The following is a 13,572-nucleotide window of genomic DNA, read 5'->3' on the forward strand; positions in this document are numbered from 1 at the left end:
TTAATTGTTTCAATATTTAATTTACAAATCGGATGTGTGGACTACGAACGTGCTCTGTAAATTTCCTCAAATTTGTCTTCCACTAATTACTTGTGCTAATGAAAAACCAACGCAGTAAACAAGCTAATTTCATTGTTTACTCTTGGGTTAAATTCCACTCAATTACGCGATGCTCTTTAGTTAGAATCTAAAAGACGTTTTCACTTTAATTTAAAGTTATTTGATACTTCATTGTAAACATCAATAGGAACTCAAGTCGGCACTACACATGGGTACACAGCATAACTTCTGTAGAAATTGTTATTTGCATTAGCAGCATTTGTCAATATAAAAAGTTCAATGTTATTTATTTTAAGTTTGGAATTTACACAAGATAAAGTTTTGTTCTAAGCTACTACTTGCAATCAATGCTAGGTATTCCCACGGAGTAGTGTAAAAGACTAACTTTCTTCAATCCGGGTAGGTCAACTTCTTGTATCAAACACTTAGGAGATTTCAGTACATTTGAAATCACTCATTCTTCATTCATTTATTGTAAGATTTTTTTTTAAAAAAAAGGCTTTCAAACTATTAAGAAATTGAAATATTTAACGTTACATTCTAACAGACTAAAAAAAACCCGTTAATTTTAAGGCGGGAAATTGGCACCCTTATTTTATTTAGACTATTTTTTCGGTAGTTTTATAAACGTATGAAATAGGAACAAAAATAGATTATATTTTACTTGCTTTCTTTTTCTAGCAAATGTATCATTAGGCGTTGTTATTTTATTCATCTAAAGTAATAAATAATTCTATTAAAACGTATATATAAACTACTATACAACACCTTCAATGCTTAATTTTGGTTACGTTATAAGTTTTACAAATATACATTTGTTTAATTTTCGTAGAGATTTGATCCACAATGCGTGATATTTTAAAAATGATGAAACGAAGAAACATGGAATCTGTACTGATATTCCTTTAGAATGGTTCGTCTGTAATTGTACAAACTAAAAACTGCACATTTCCGCGCAGTAAAAGGTGAAAATAGAATCGTAACATTTTAGTAAAGCTTGATTTAATTTAAAGTCAAATCAGTTATAATTTCAGCTAAACTAGAGACCCGGGACTAGAGAAGGGCCGAATACGCAACACCCCTCTTAATTTTTTAACCTAGTGGGAAAATAGCGAAATATCTAAGTGGATGGTTTACAGAAATAACAGATTAAGGCGACAGAATTTCCGAGGTTTTGAACTAAACCCTGACGATGATATGTTAAGGAATCGCAACTCACTGCAAAATGAAGGTTCCAATATAACTAACAGTAATAATCGCGTACGGCCTCTTTAATTTTTATTTTAAACATATCCGAACAAAAAAATAGTGAAAATAGCTGGGAATATAAACGTATATTAACTTAAAACTGTGATTTTTAAATTTAAACTGCAAAATACCTAAACATGATAAGATTTGTTCAGTAAAGCGCAATGGGAGAAAACAAGACTGTGATTTTTTTAAAAAAAATGTCGCTCGGTGTATTTCTCAACGTTATCCTTCTTTTAGAATGTTTTTTTTATGCTTTTCGTGTGGTTAAGATCATATAAATCTTTATGTGTACTGTTTTATATAAAGCTTTTTTTAATTATTCAGCTAAAACTGAATTTCCCCGGCCACTCAACTTAGTTTTAACAGGGCGCGGCAGTAATAAATATACTGCACCGTATTGCCGCTGTTATGACGTACTGTGCTAAATAACTCACAAGTAATATGCTTTCTTGTCGTCTAAACTAAAGTTTCGGCGTGAATTCTACAAAACATTCAGTCCTAATGCAGTAGTCTTGATTCTAAAAGCAAATAAAAAATTCCGGAAAAATCAATGTAGCCATCAGCCTGCCTGATCTTACTGAGTACGCTGAAAATTAGACGGCGAAAATGACATTTTTTTAGTGTACTGTCAGCGCACAAAGCTAACTGAAGAGCTGTAGCTTATTTTAAAAACTTTTATTTTTCTCCCAGGCTTATGCAGTCAGTGAAAAAAAAACTTAAATTATAGATAGAAATATTTGCACGAAATTCACAAACACAATGCTGTTTTCAAAGTCCAAGTTTTCTTCCTAGCCGCTTGTCGCTTAACCCAACTTCCGACACATCTTCTGCGTGTTTTTACTTTATTTTTAGTCTAAAGAAAACAAAACTTGTAGGTTAATTTATGCTTAAATCAATTCTCATTTCATCTGGGTGCGGCGCTCTTCACTGCAGTGGAAACCCATTCAAAAACCAGCGTTTTAAAATTATACCCTGTTCTTTGCACTGAGCACTGAAATGGCTTACTTGCTTGTATGGTTTTGTTTATCTTAAAATGGCTTCATTTAAAACTGAATAATTTTGCGTGGTATATCTTCCTTCCCCACGAGTTAAACTGATCACAGAATTCCGTTCAGCCCCTCTATGATTTTACAGTAGCTTTAATTTAACACAGTTTTTTATAAAATTCCAACTAAATGTTTTGAATTTTCATATCATTGTTTTTGTATTCATATAGTATTTTTATACATACAAATTTTGTACTGTCGATAAACGCTAAACATAAACGAACTTAATAGATATACTTGTGTGTATTTTACCTTCGTGAGCACCAGTTCGCCGATTATAACATGAAATGAAATTATCAGCCCCGGGGAATCAGCCCTTTTTCAAGTTAAAGTTACTAAAGTAAGTCAGTATGTACAATTGATTGCAATCATAAATTCATTTTATTGATCGTCGTCTCTTCTTACATTTCATCCAAGGATTTTCATTATGTCATTTTAGGATGGCTGTTTAAACTACCAAGTATTCACAATGAAACTCAACTCACGAAAGAGATTACAAAAGAAGTTCAGAGAGCTTCTAATCGATTAGCAGTTTTTTTAAACTGAATTGATCGGCAAAAATTAAAACTGAAAACAGGTCTTGGATTTTCGAGTACAGCGTTCAAGTTCAAATCTAGTGCTGTTTATTATATAACTCTCCACAAAACACAGAAAAATTGACATAGAAACAGATCCACTTTAATTTATACCGCACGATTAAATATTCTCTTGCAGTCTCTAGTAGCTTGATAACATGTACAAATTAAACCAATTCTTTGATCCTCTAAATCTGTCCAAAAAAATTCAGTAAATTATAAAACCCAACCAACATTAAATAAAGTACGTTTGTTTAATTCGCCATAATAACTGGTTTAAACCGATCCGAAGAACATTAAATGACATACTTTTCGTTGCCCGGGTAGCACGAATGTTTAATAAGTACTTCCGAAGCGACAATACACACGCACTTTTCAGCGAGCTTGAGGCGAAGTAACAGTAGCACTATATAGAGAACTTAATACCTTTTGCAGGTAAGTCAATAGTTAGTAAGAGCGACTTATAAGCCAGTTTAAATCTAAATCTTTTTTCGCGAAACATTACCTCTTGTCTATTAGCCGTGACTACGAAATGAACAGCAGACATTTCAGATAGTCTTTTATGTTCGGTTAAATACCGTTTCAGAAATTCACCCCTTCAATTGTTCATGAAATTTTATTCAATGAAGACATGTGCGAGAGATATTTTCTACTGAAATAGCAATAATTTTTAAACGCGTACTCACTGTGCGATTCGCTCTGTACAAAAACCACTAATCGTTTAGTTTTGTAATTCCCATAATAATTTTGAGTCGTGTTTTTTTTATGTGTTCCACATTTAATTTTGAGTCGTGTTTTCTATGTATATTAATTCTGTTCTACGGCTCTAAGACTTAACGGAAATTAAGTTCTACAGCATAACTTGATCTTAATGCCCAGCGCAGTGTCGTCACCTCCTAAGTAAGAAGTGTTTAACCGAAAAGAGATAATTAAATGAATTTCGTGAAAACAAATATTATTCAGGTGTCGCAAACACTACGGTTGATTTTCATGAAAGCGCGATCTCACTCTCCGAAGCGTTTATTCTGACACCTTGAATAAAAGATTGAAACAAAACCGACTTCAAGTACAATTGAACCATTTGCTGAGCGAAAGTCACGCATCGGCGCAACGAAAATTGCAATAATTTGATTTTTGGACTTGGGGAATTCCGGTCAAGAAATTAAGCTTTGGGAACCCATTCAATCGCTCTCTAGTAAATTGCTGTTGCGTTTGACAAAAGTTGTCGGTTGAATTGCGGAATTAATTCTGAATATTCTCAACGCTGTTTCCCTTTATTCCTCAGCCTGATTTATAGAGCAAATATTTATGCACATTCGTTTATTCACCTTTGGTCGGAGTTCTACTCCATAAAAGCTTAAAATTTAATCAACGCTATGGTCGGTTAACATCAAACGACCCTTTTCATCGATACTCATTTTGCTAAAGGCTTTCGTGCTAATTTACCCATACATTTTATCTGTGATAAAGAACGGTGCGATTTTACAAAAAAAACTCTTAAAAACCTTCTGATCTTGAAAAGAAAAAAACTACTAAACAGCGTTTCCGAGTTTTTCAGCTTCCCTTTATCAAAGAAACGCGTTTTAACAAAATTCGGGCGAAAAACTTTTCGGTCTTAATTTGCGTAGTGTCCTTATTGTTTAACCTAATTCTAAAGTCTTTCCTCGCCGTTTTTTGTTGATCCGTCTTGTGGCAAACATGCATGCCTCGGGCTAAAAACTCTTTCTTTCTTTTAATCCTCCTTCTTTCTTCAAAAATCGGTTCAGCGAAGCGAAGTTAGACGCACGAAACCTGTGTTATGAACAACTGGCTTTTACCAAGTTAAGGTCCCGATCGTATCTCGTGATGAGATGCTCGTAAACTCCGCTATTAGCCAGCATATGGCTTACTTAGATTTAAGGTAATTACACTTCTTACAGGCGAGATACCGTTAACAATTTGCATAAAAGTGTATTTACACTTCAAAGAGCTAAGCGCTGTTATTTCCCAATCGAGGGCGGTTTAATGAATTTTTGTTATTAAATTTTCGCCTTAGCGGTGCGAGCGATCCTCCTTTAAAGAAGAATTTCCCTCTTTCGAGAGGAAATTCCCGCTCCGAGGGATTAGATCTACTTGATCGGTTGTTTTCACTGCTCAGAAAGTTTAATTTGTGTCTTTTTTCGCCGCGTTTCGCTCGCGGCTATAATAATTTAATGGATCAAAAGATCGGAGATTAAGAGAGCTTGCTGGTATCATATCATGAAAATTTTTTCCTAAGAAACCAAAACAAGCAACTTGTTTAAGGAATCAGCGGACAAGTGGGTTTATTTTCACAAGTTTACTGTTTTTATGTAGGATAAGTTTCCATTTTTTTACAACTGTATATTCCGTCGATCAGCGACTTGTCAACACGCACATATTTAACTAAAGCAAGCTGTCGGAACTGCAAAATAACTTTATCTCTTTGTCAAAGTTAAGCGTTAAAAGCCTATTTCATGGCCGTTTAGCAGAGGTAATGAGATTTTCCTTGATGACAAATTTTCAAACTGGGCTTACTTAGCTTCCCTAATTGGTTATTTTATACGAGTTCGGTTGATTTACACACCCAATGTATTGACTGCCAAAAAAGTGAAACTTGATTGCTTATAGACCTAGCAGTCCGCAAAAAATATTAAAAATACGTTCTAGATTTTTAAACCCCAAACACCGATTTTTATAACAACGGGTTAAAAGGAGATTGATTTTAATTCGAAAATAAAGTGATCGGGGTTGAAAAATTTAAAAGCGGTATAGTCAAAATGACTTAGCGTTCAAAGTGAAGGCTTAACAAATTTGTATTAGAATTGTAAATCACTTGCGTGTCGAACTCCCAGTAGTTTATTTCTTTATGGAAATTTCGGACAGGTGGTCTCAATTACTTTATCGATCGCTTTTTGAGGGTTTTGGGATTCAATTTAAAATTTTTTCTAAGGCTCTTCAGTTTTCGATTTATTTGCCGCGCGGTCAGGTTAAAGAAATAAATAAATTCTAGTGTATGCGAAACTTTGTAAACAGGAATTTAGCACGCCAAATTTACTATAAAATTTGTAAATTGGAGCGGTTGTTATTCGGTGCTTTATTTAGACAGAGCGCCTATTAACGTGAAGTGAAAAAGTGGGTTAGTTTTGCAATAGCCACTGTTTGCATAATACAAACAAAAGCCATGTACCTTTGATTAATTTTGCTTTATTAACCATGATAATACAATCATTTCAGTCGAACAATAACATCTAAAGCAGCTGCAAAATTTAAATTTCTCTTAAAAGAGTTTAGTTGATATTAAATGACGGTCGAGTAGGCGCTTTAGAATACTCTTGCGCACAGCGCTCGTTTTCAAAGCTCGCTCGCTGTAAACGAGCAATTACGCCTCATTTTTCAATTTTTGAATTAAAACTTGTGTTGATAACCAAAATTAAAATTTAGTGGAGAACACTTTTGAGTGAAAAGCTGCCAAAATGAACCTAAAGCGAACACAGCACGAGGTTTTTCTATTGTTACACAGTTTCCTTCCGATTTTTAAACAAGTTAATTTCGTCTTATAGTTGTGGACGTCTTGCACCCTGCCAAGTGTTTACAATGTCTTTTGGAACAACGCGAAGAAAAAAGCTACAGTTAAACTTCGCGTGGGCAAAGATACTTTCTACTTTTTCGGAAGTTTCGATTTTTAACGCGCATAAAACAACCGGCAGAATTCAATATTAATCAGTTTGTTTGTTACGGCGAAAAAATATCAATGTTAGATGCAAGCGTTAACGCGCGCGCCAGCTAAATGTGTAAATTTATTTCGCTATCACAATTTCGCCAGCTTTGTGCTTTGAAAGCGGGCGGAAACCTCAAGAAAGAGACTCTTACTAATTCATCGTTTAATCCCGACTAAGCAAAACCACTTTGCAGTCCATTTTTTAAATCATTGCTGTTTTTTGTTTTCAACAAAATTCAGAATCGCTAAACAATTAAAGAGCATTCATAAATTTTTACACGGCAAGGGGTCCGCCAAACGAACACAAGTCCTTTGAAAATTTTTCAATATGAAAAAAATCTGTTGTTAAGTATATTCTCAGTTTAAATAACTTTAATTAGCATAGAAATTGCTCAAGCGGCGCACCACTCGCTTCCTGATTAGAATTTTAACCTTTAAACGGGGACTTAATGGCTTCTGAGTATTTAATTTTCGCTTTCTTTTCCAAGTGAATTAGGCGCGCACCCTAAATAAAGTACAATCAATTTCGGCGACTTTCCGATGTTTACCGACTAAAACTTTTTTAGACGCAGCATAAAAAAATATCCTAATTTTCCTCTCGATAAAGAACAACTTATCTTTATTAAAAAAGCAACAGGGATTTGTTTTGAAAGTTGAAATTTAAGCAACAATTTTTTTTAGTTTCGCTATCGAGACATCTCGCTTTTCCTATAATAGCCACTTTGAAATTATATATTTCGTATTGGGTAGGTTGTCTGCCGACATATTAAGACAGGTTTTTGAAATGTTTGTTTGTTAAATTAAGGGATCGGCTGGCTCAGTTTTCAAAAAGCCGAGACTCCGAGGTACAGTGGCTTAAAAAGAATAATAACAAAGTATCATTTTTGAATAGTTCTTTACTTTAGCAAATTTTGCCGAATTAAATAAAGTTGAAAGTTTTAACCCCCCCGCAACAATATGCCCGCGAGAGGTCTTTTGAGCGCTTAACAATTTCATATCCTGTCTTCTGACAAACTGAAGTCTTCATTTAATAAATATTTAGAGACGGAAACTTCTACCAAACACCGGGGAACTAATTGATAAAGAGAGGTTCAGCTCAACTGCCGGAAAAAACCCAGAAGATTTGGTTAATTGCGTTCGGCTGAGGGGCGAATTAGCACGCGCGCGAATTGGTGAAAATTAGATAGCGAACTCACTGCAAACAAAGTCCTCTTTCATCAGTTTTGTTCATTAAAAATAATTTTGTTATCACTTGCTCAATACCATTTGCTTAACAGTTGTTTTTTGGCGTTCAAGTTCGGTTTGTGTATAAGGCTAATGAATGAATGCCTTTTTTTCAATTCAAAATGCTTAGTTCCAAAACCCCAATTTTCGATCCATTTTCGCCGAGTGTATATTGTCTACACTTTGCGAAATTTGAACATTAATTCTTCTGTAAGCAAATACCTGTTTGCAGTTTTAAATATTTTTTTGCCACTGAATTGCAAATGAGGCTAAATAAGTCAATTTCCCTTCGGGTGTTTTAAGTAAGATTTTTTTTATTAAACTTCAACTCTCGGTCCGGATGTTTGTGCGAATTGGAAAGTATCATCGCGAACTGTTAGTTTAAGAAGCCAGCCAGCAGGTTCTTTTGAAAATATCAAAATTGATGCTATTTTGTTTTTGTTAGCGAGAGAAATTTATGCCGGCGAAAAGTCTTTATACGAGAATTATTTTTGCCTTGATTGACTACCAGACTGGCTGACATGGAAACGAGATACGAGACGCTTGTACGCATGCTCAATAGGTTCAAAATAAAAGCGGCCTTCTTCCAGCTGTAATAGTCAGTTCACTGTTCTTTCCACACAAGAGTCGTTATCTATCTCTGCTCAATCTACCGCATCTTCCTGTTTAACTTGACCGAGCTGGCACTTAAACCTAGCCAATAACTTCTACTTCGCTGTGATACAAGCATTTCTATCAAAACCCCATTGGTTTTTGCTCGTCGCAACGTAAACATCTTCGGTCGTTCTAAAGTGGTTTACAAAGCTCTTCGTTTTATTGGTAATTTCGAGTTCGGCAAACGCGATCGATCTGAGCACTGCGATTATTAGCAGCCGCCCCTGTGCCTGCTCTTTCCAAAAAGAGCAATAATCGTTGGATAGTGGAATTCACTAAATGCAAAAACCTTACAGAACATTGCTTCAGTTTTGAAATCGTCTGCTACAAACTTCAAAGAGCTGAAGATCGTCTGAAGAATTTTCGCTTCCTGCTAAAAATGTCTGGATGACAAACTGGGGAAAACTTAAGTACGAAGCACATTTCTGTTTTAATTGAGGTTTTGGTGTTTGTTATCTGTAATATATTCTCTTTTAAGTAGTTGCTCTTTCAAATATTGTGGTTGGGATTGTTATGACATGAAATTAATTATTTTGAAACCCATTTCCAAGTTGAAGGTTTTTTTAAATATATTATGTGTCGTTATTAAAGAAGTCACTAGATTAGGGGCTAATTTCAAGGTGAAACCATTAGAACATTAAAATCTGCTGGTATGTTTTTTTTTTTTGTTTTATTGTAAAATAGGTAATTTTTCATGTGTGTAGCTTAAGGTTTTGAATAAGAATCGAGTTTTAATTTTTTCACGTTTGAAATTTTTATTCTCATTAATTGCTTTTCAGTCAATAGATGGAGAAGCTTGGTGGGCCTGCCTATATACCAAATCCGCTAACATCTCCCGCACTTATGGTACTGGCTTCAACTGCCGAGGCTGCGCGTTCTACCGCCTCATCTCCAGGACCAATGAATGACTATCACGCAGTGTATTCGTCACCATCGAACCGTTACATTGATAGTGAAGCTGTTCATAGAATGGTCTTGAACTCAACACACTATCAACACAGGTCATCCCATCTTGCGCTGTATCCTGGCTCAGAACACTACCCGGAAAGAATGCCACATGAATTTGGCCCACATTTTCTTCAACTGCATCACCATTTAGGAGGAGGGCTTCTTCATAAAACTAGCGGACCAACTGCTGTGTTTAATGGAACTGGTGCATTCCGCAGGGTTGTACCCCCGGAACATGCCTTTCCGTTCCATCATTTACAACACCAGCGAAACTTGCTGGATCGAGAGCACCACGTGGATAGCTTATACAAAAGCTCGGAACTTGATAAAGAGGCAAGCTTAGATAGGGGGTTAAAAGAGAGGATTTCCCCACGAAAACCCGAAAAGGACAGCGACGTGCGTCTGAAAGGAGACCAGCCCAACAGCCCTAGCCCGAGAAGACCAAGCTCACATGGAGAGTCTGATAACAATAATATCGAACCCGTGAGCATTAAAAGAGAACATTCCGAGCAGTCAGAATGCTGTAAAAGCAGTGAACCTGAAGATACAGAAGGCAGTGTAGACTCTCAATCAAAGGGTGAGTGTAGAAACTTTTTTGCAATTAATATCTTATTTGTACATGTACGAGAATTTAAATTTCAGGTGCTACTCCACAGACAGCGTACCTGCTATTAAGTTTACTTTGTACATGTAAATTTTTACATCTAGATGGTAAATTTTATTCTGTTGTCTGGTAATAAGCCAGCACTGATCCAGCAGGATCCCATATATTCCCATTTCATAGAGCAGCTAAATCCACTTGTTTGCTTTTCACTGTTTTAAAGTAGTACTAAAATTCGCAGCTTTTTGTTTGCTTGTTTCATCTTAAAAAGGACTCAGAGGCTTAGAATTAAAAGCACAATAAATGCAGATTATTTATTGATTAATGTTAGTATTACTGCCAGGGACTATTGTGCCAAAAAACCCAGATCTGATTGAAATAACTATAATATTAGTATTCTAAAATACGGGATGATAGACTTTATTCTAGTGCATATCTATGTAATCCTAAAGCTTAAAGGCTTAAACTGTCCTGTTTGTTCATCATTTTCCTTTAAAAAAAAACTTAAACTAGTAAATTAAATTGAAAATTAAGAGTTGTTTAGAACCTGTAAGAATTAAATATTCTTGTCTATGTGCCAAGAATTAAAAAAAGCACTCCCACACAACACAACTCTGTCACTTAACAATTCAGTCTTTCAACTAGTGAACATCTGAAAAAAAAATTCTCCACGTATTTGCCAAAAGGTTTTTTTAATTCAACTGGTAGCTAGCCCAGACGTGAGACAATTTGAATTTATTTCAGAGATTTCAATAGACTTTTATAAACTGTGTCGGTGTGAAGGGAAGCGTTTACAAGAAGGTGATTGTATTTCTAGCAATGCTGGTGATTATATTCAGTCCTTTCATGTGTATTGTCAATATTGAGAAATGTTTGAAATAGATGATTTGTAATATACTCCAACAAGATTCTAAAAGCAGATGTGCATTAACATGACAATACAAAATGCTTGTTAGTTGTTTTGGTTTCCATAGTACAAAAAAGAGGCCCTCTCCAACACCTTCTTAAAATTGTAAATACGTTTTAATTCGGTTTGCTATTTTGGTGAGAGGATTTTCAAGAACCAAATTTGTTTCTGTAAAGAAAATAAAAATATAAAAACAAGTTTTGCAACTCTAAGGTAAGTGGTTTGCTTTGATGAGATAACAGGCAGGAGTTTGTTTCAGCTCCATTGGTAATTTACACCTGTATGCTAAATAGCTTTTCCTGTCGTCTGCTCTATTGTCTTTTTTCTTTTCTTCTATTTTCTTTCAAAATGATAGCTAATTTTCCTGGAGACCTGTTGTCTTTCCTACGACTCTGGGATTAGCCTATTAAAATGATCACAAAAACTTCCATGCCTGCTAGTTGCTCATTTGAAGTGACTCAATGTGAAACGATTCTCGGTTCTTTTGTTAGCAAGAAATTCGGCTTTGCTTTTGAAAAGATGCCAAATTGTTTTCCTGATATAAAAAAAAATCAATGACTCATTTTTAAGCCCAATATTTTTAATTACTGCTAAAAATTTTAAACAACATCTTGTAGGGTCCTCAGTGGTTTAAAATGAATGCAATTTCGGTTCTTATTTTGGGTTTAAATTTCAATTAAGTGCAACTTGCATATGTAAAACCTATAATTTTTCATATCATGGCCAAAAGCATTGGTTTCATGTAAACTTCTAGTTTAAATCAAACTGAAAACAGTTTTATTCAACGCTTAAAAGTTTTGTATACCATTTGATAATGCTTGTCAAAATTCTAACCCACTTGTCTATATTTCTTCTGAATATTCTATTGTGTTCTGTAGACTTAATATTCTGGGAGTTTCTTGACACTTTCACACCTTTGAATATTAAGAACAATTTGTGATAATTACTAACACAAGCAGTCTGAAGTTTCTTAATTCTGTAACTGATCTTTTATTCTAATTCCCGAGTCTTCTCACGTTTTTCTTTCTGCTTTCACAAGGCGGTGTGCTAAAATGTATTTTATTGTCCATGTGGGTCTTACGGGTGGTATTTAGTTTGGCTTTAAAGAAAGAAATTTTTTGCGAAAAACTGATATGTTTCTATGGCATCACATTTGACGCTAGGGTGTTTTTTGTAATTAGTTTATAACAAAACCCTGAGAAATAAGATCTCCCAGGTAGTGAAACTTTTGTTATTAGCCTTTTGACAGTCATAAAATATACTCAAATATCTAAGTACACATTGACGCTTCTTGTGTATTATAAACGTGAATATTGACTTAGTGTGATAAGTAGCTGGAACGTGACGGCACTGTGGTAAAAGAATATGTATGTTTTTGTGAATATTTTCTCCCACTTACTTTGTTTATTTTTAAGAAAAAAAATTGCTGATAAATGGCTTGATAATTTTGATGCAAGAAATAAAAAACCTATTGTGTGAATTTAATAATTTTGTAGTCATTAGACCTGTGTTATGAGTCATCATTGGTTGTTCACAAAAGATGCATAGCATTATCCGTTGGGAAAATCGCCATCCAGTGGATAGTGCAGCTGGTTTTGTTAACACTTTTCGAAAGGATAGTGATTTATTCAGTGTATAGCGCTATCCATCATTCGAAGAACTGGCCCCAGAACTGCTAGGGCTCTGAATAGAAGCCGGCAACAGACGGATTTCCACGTGCCATCAAGACAAAAGTAGCAGCCTTTTCTGGCTTGAAAATACAAGGCTTATGTAGCATAACAATCCTCATGCAGTGGCCATAGCCGCCTGATAAAATAACTACTGAGAACCCTGTCTGTTTTATTTTCATTAAAAAAAATTGTACAATGTACATCTCAGTTTAACTTTTTACAGACATGTTTTTGTTTTAGATGTAAGGGTATACTTGTTTTCTCTCCTATGTTTCATTAATTGTGCTTTGCGCTGTATTAATCACTGGCAGTGCTGACATCGCCAAGTGACTGTTGCTTCTTCTCTAGAATGTTGCTCAATTTGAACTCCTTCTGTTTTGATAAGTGTTAGGTTTCTTGGTTCATTATGAGCTTTCGTATGTTTTCACCGCTGCTAATGTTAGTCCATTTTTTAACAAAAGTTCCTTTCGGCTGAATTTTGTTCAGCATTACGGAAGTATGAGAAATACCGGTAGGTTAATCCACGACTGATGCCACTGTGAAAAAAAATCCCTAACAGGAGTTGAATTTCAATATATTGAAAATTGATCTTCCGCACAGTGGTCGGATGCTCTACCACTGAGCTACAGAAAATATCCTGGGAGCTAGGCCACATGACTACATGTACAATGTGGGTTCAAATGTGCAAGCAGTTGAATTGTATAAATAAGAATAAATAACAATGAAGCCAGAAAGTATATACTCAAACAGTTTCTTTGTCAAGGTGTTTTTTACAAAAGGTGTTTAGTTTAAAGCTTACACTCTTCCAAAAATAAAGATAAAAAAGTCATTTATCGATTACCGATGTTTCTTTTAAGTTAGCCCATAGATATTTCGCAGTCATATCTCCTGCTATTTTTTCTTTACCCTTGCTGTTCT

General features: G+C 35.0%; 1 protein-coding gene across 3 annotated transcripts in view; it reads left to right on the forward strand.

Annotated features, from left to right (window-relative positions):
* Nucleotides 1–372: 372 nt before the first annotated feature.
* The window catches only part of LOC144639394 (E3 ubiquitin-protein ligase RNF220-like), a 37,061-nt gene continuing 23,861 nt past the window's right edge, over nucleotides 373–13,572 (forward strand). Inside the window, exons 1-2 of one of the 3 annotated variants that reach the window (XM_078498708.1) lie at nucleotides 373–459; nucleotides 9,308–10,053. In XM_078498708.1, coding sequence (XP_078354834.1) covers nucleotides 9,315–10,053 — 739 coding nt within the window. In that variant the 5' untranslated portion in view covers nucleotides 373–459; nucleotides 9,308–9,314. Of the gene's footprint in view, nucleotides 460–3,282; nucleotides 3,368–8,463; nucleotides 8,939–9,307; nucleotides 10,054–13,572 lie in introns of those variants that run through there. The other 2 variants (XM_078498709.1, XM_078498707.1) reach the window with 2 other exon arrangements.

Source organism: Oculina patagonica, chromosome 14, assembly GCF_052425735.1.
Source record: "Oculina patagonica isolate OP01 chromosome 14, crgOcupat, whole genome shotgun sequence".
In the NCBI taxonomy this organism is placed as follows: domain Eukaryota; kingdom Metazoa; phylum Cnidaria; class Anthozoa; order Scleractinia; family Oculinidae; genus Oculina; species Oculina patagonica.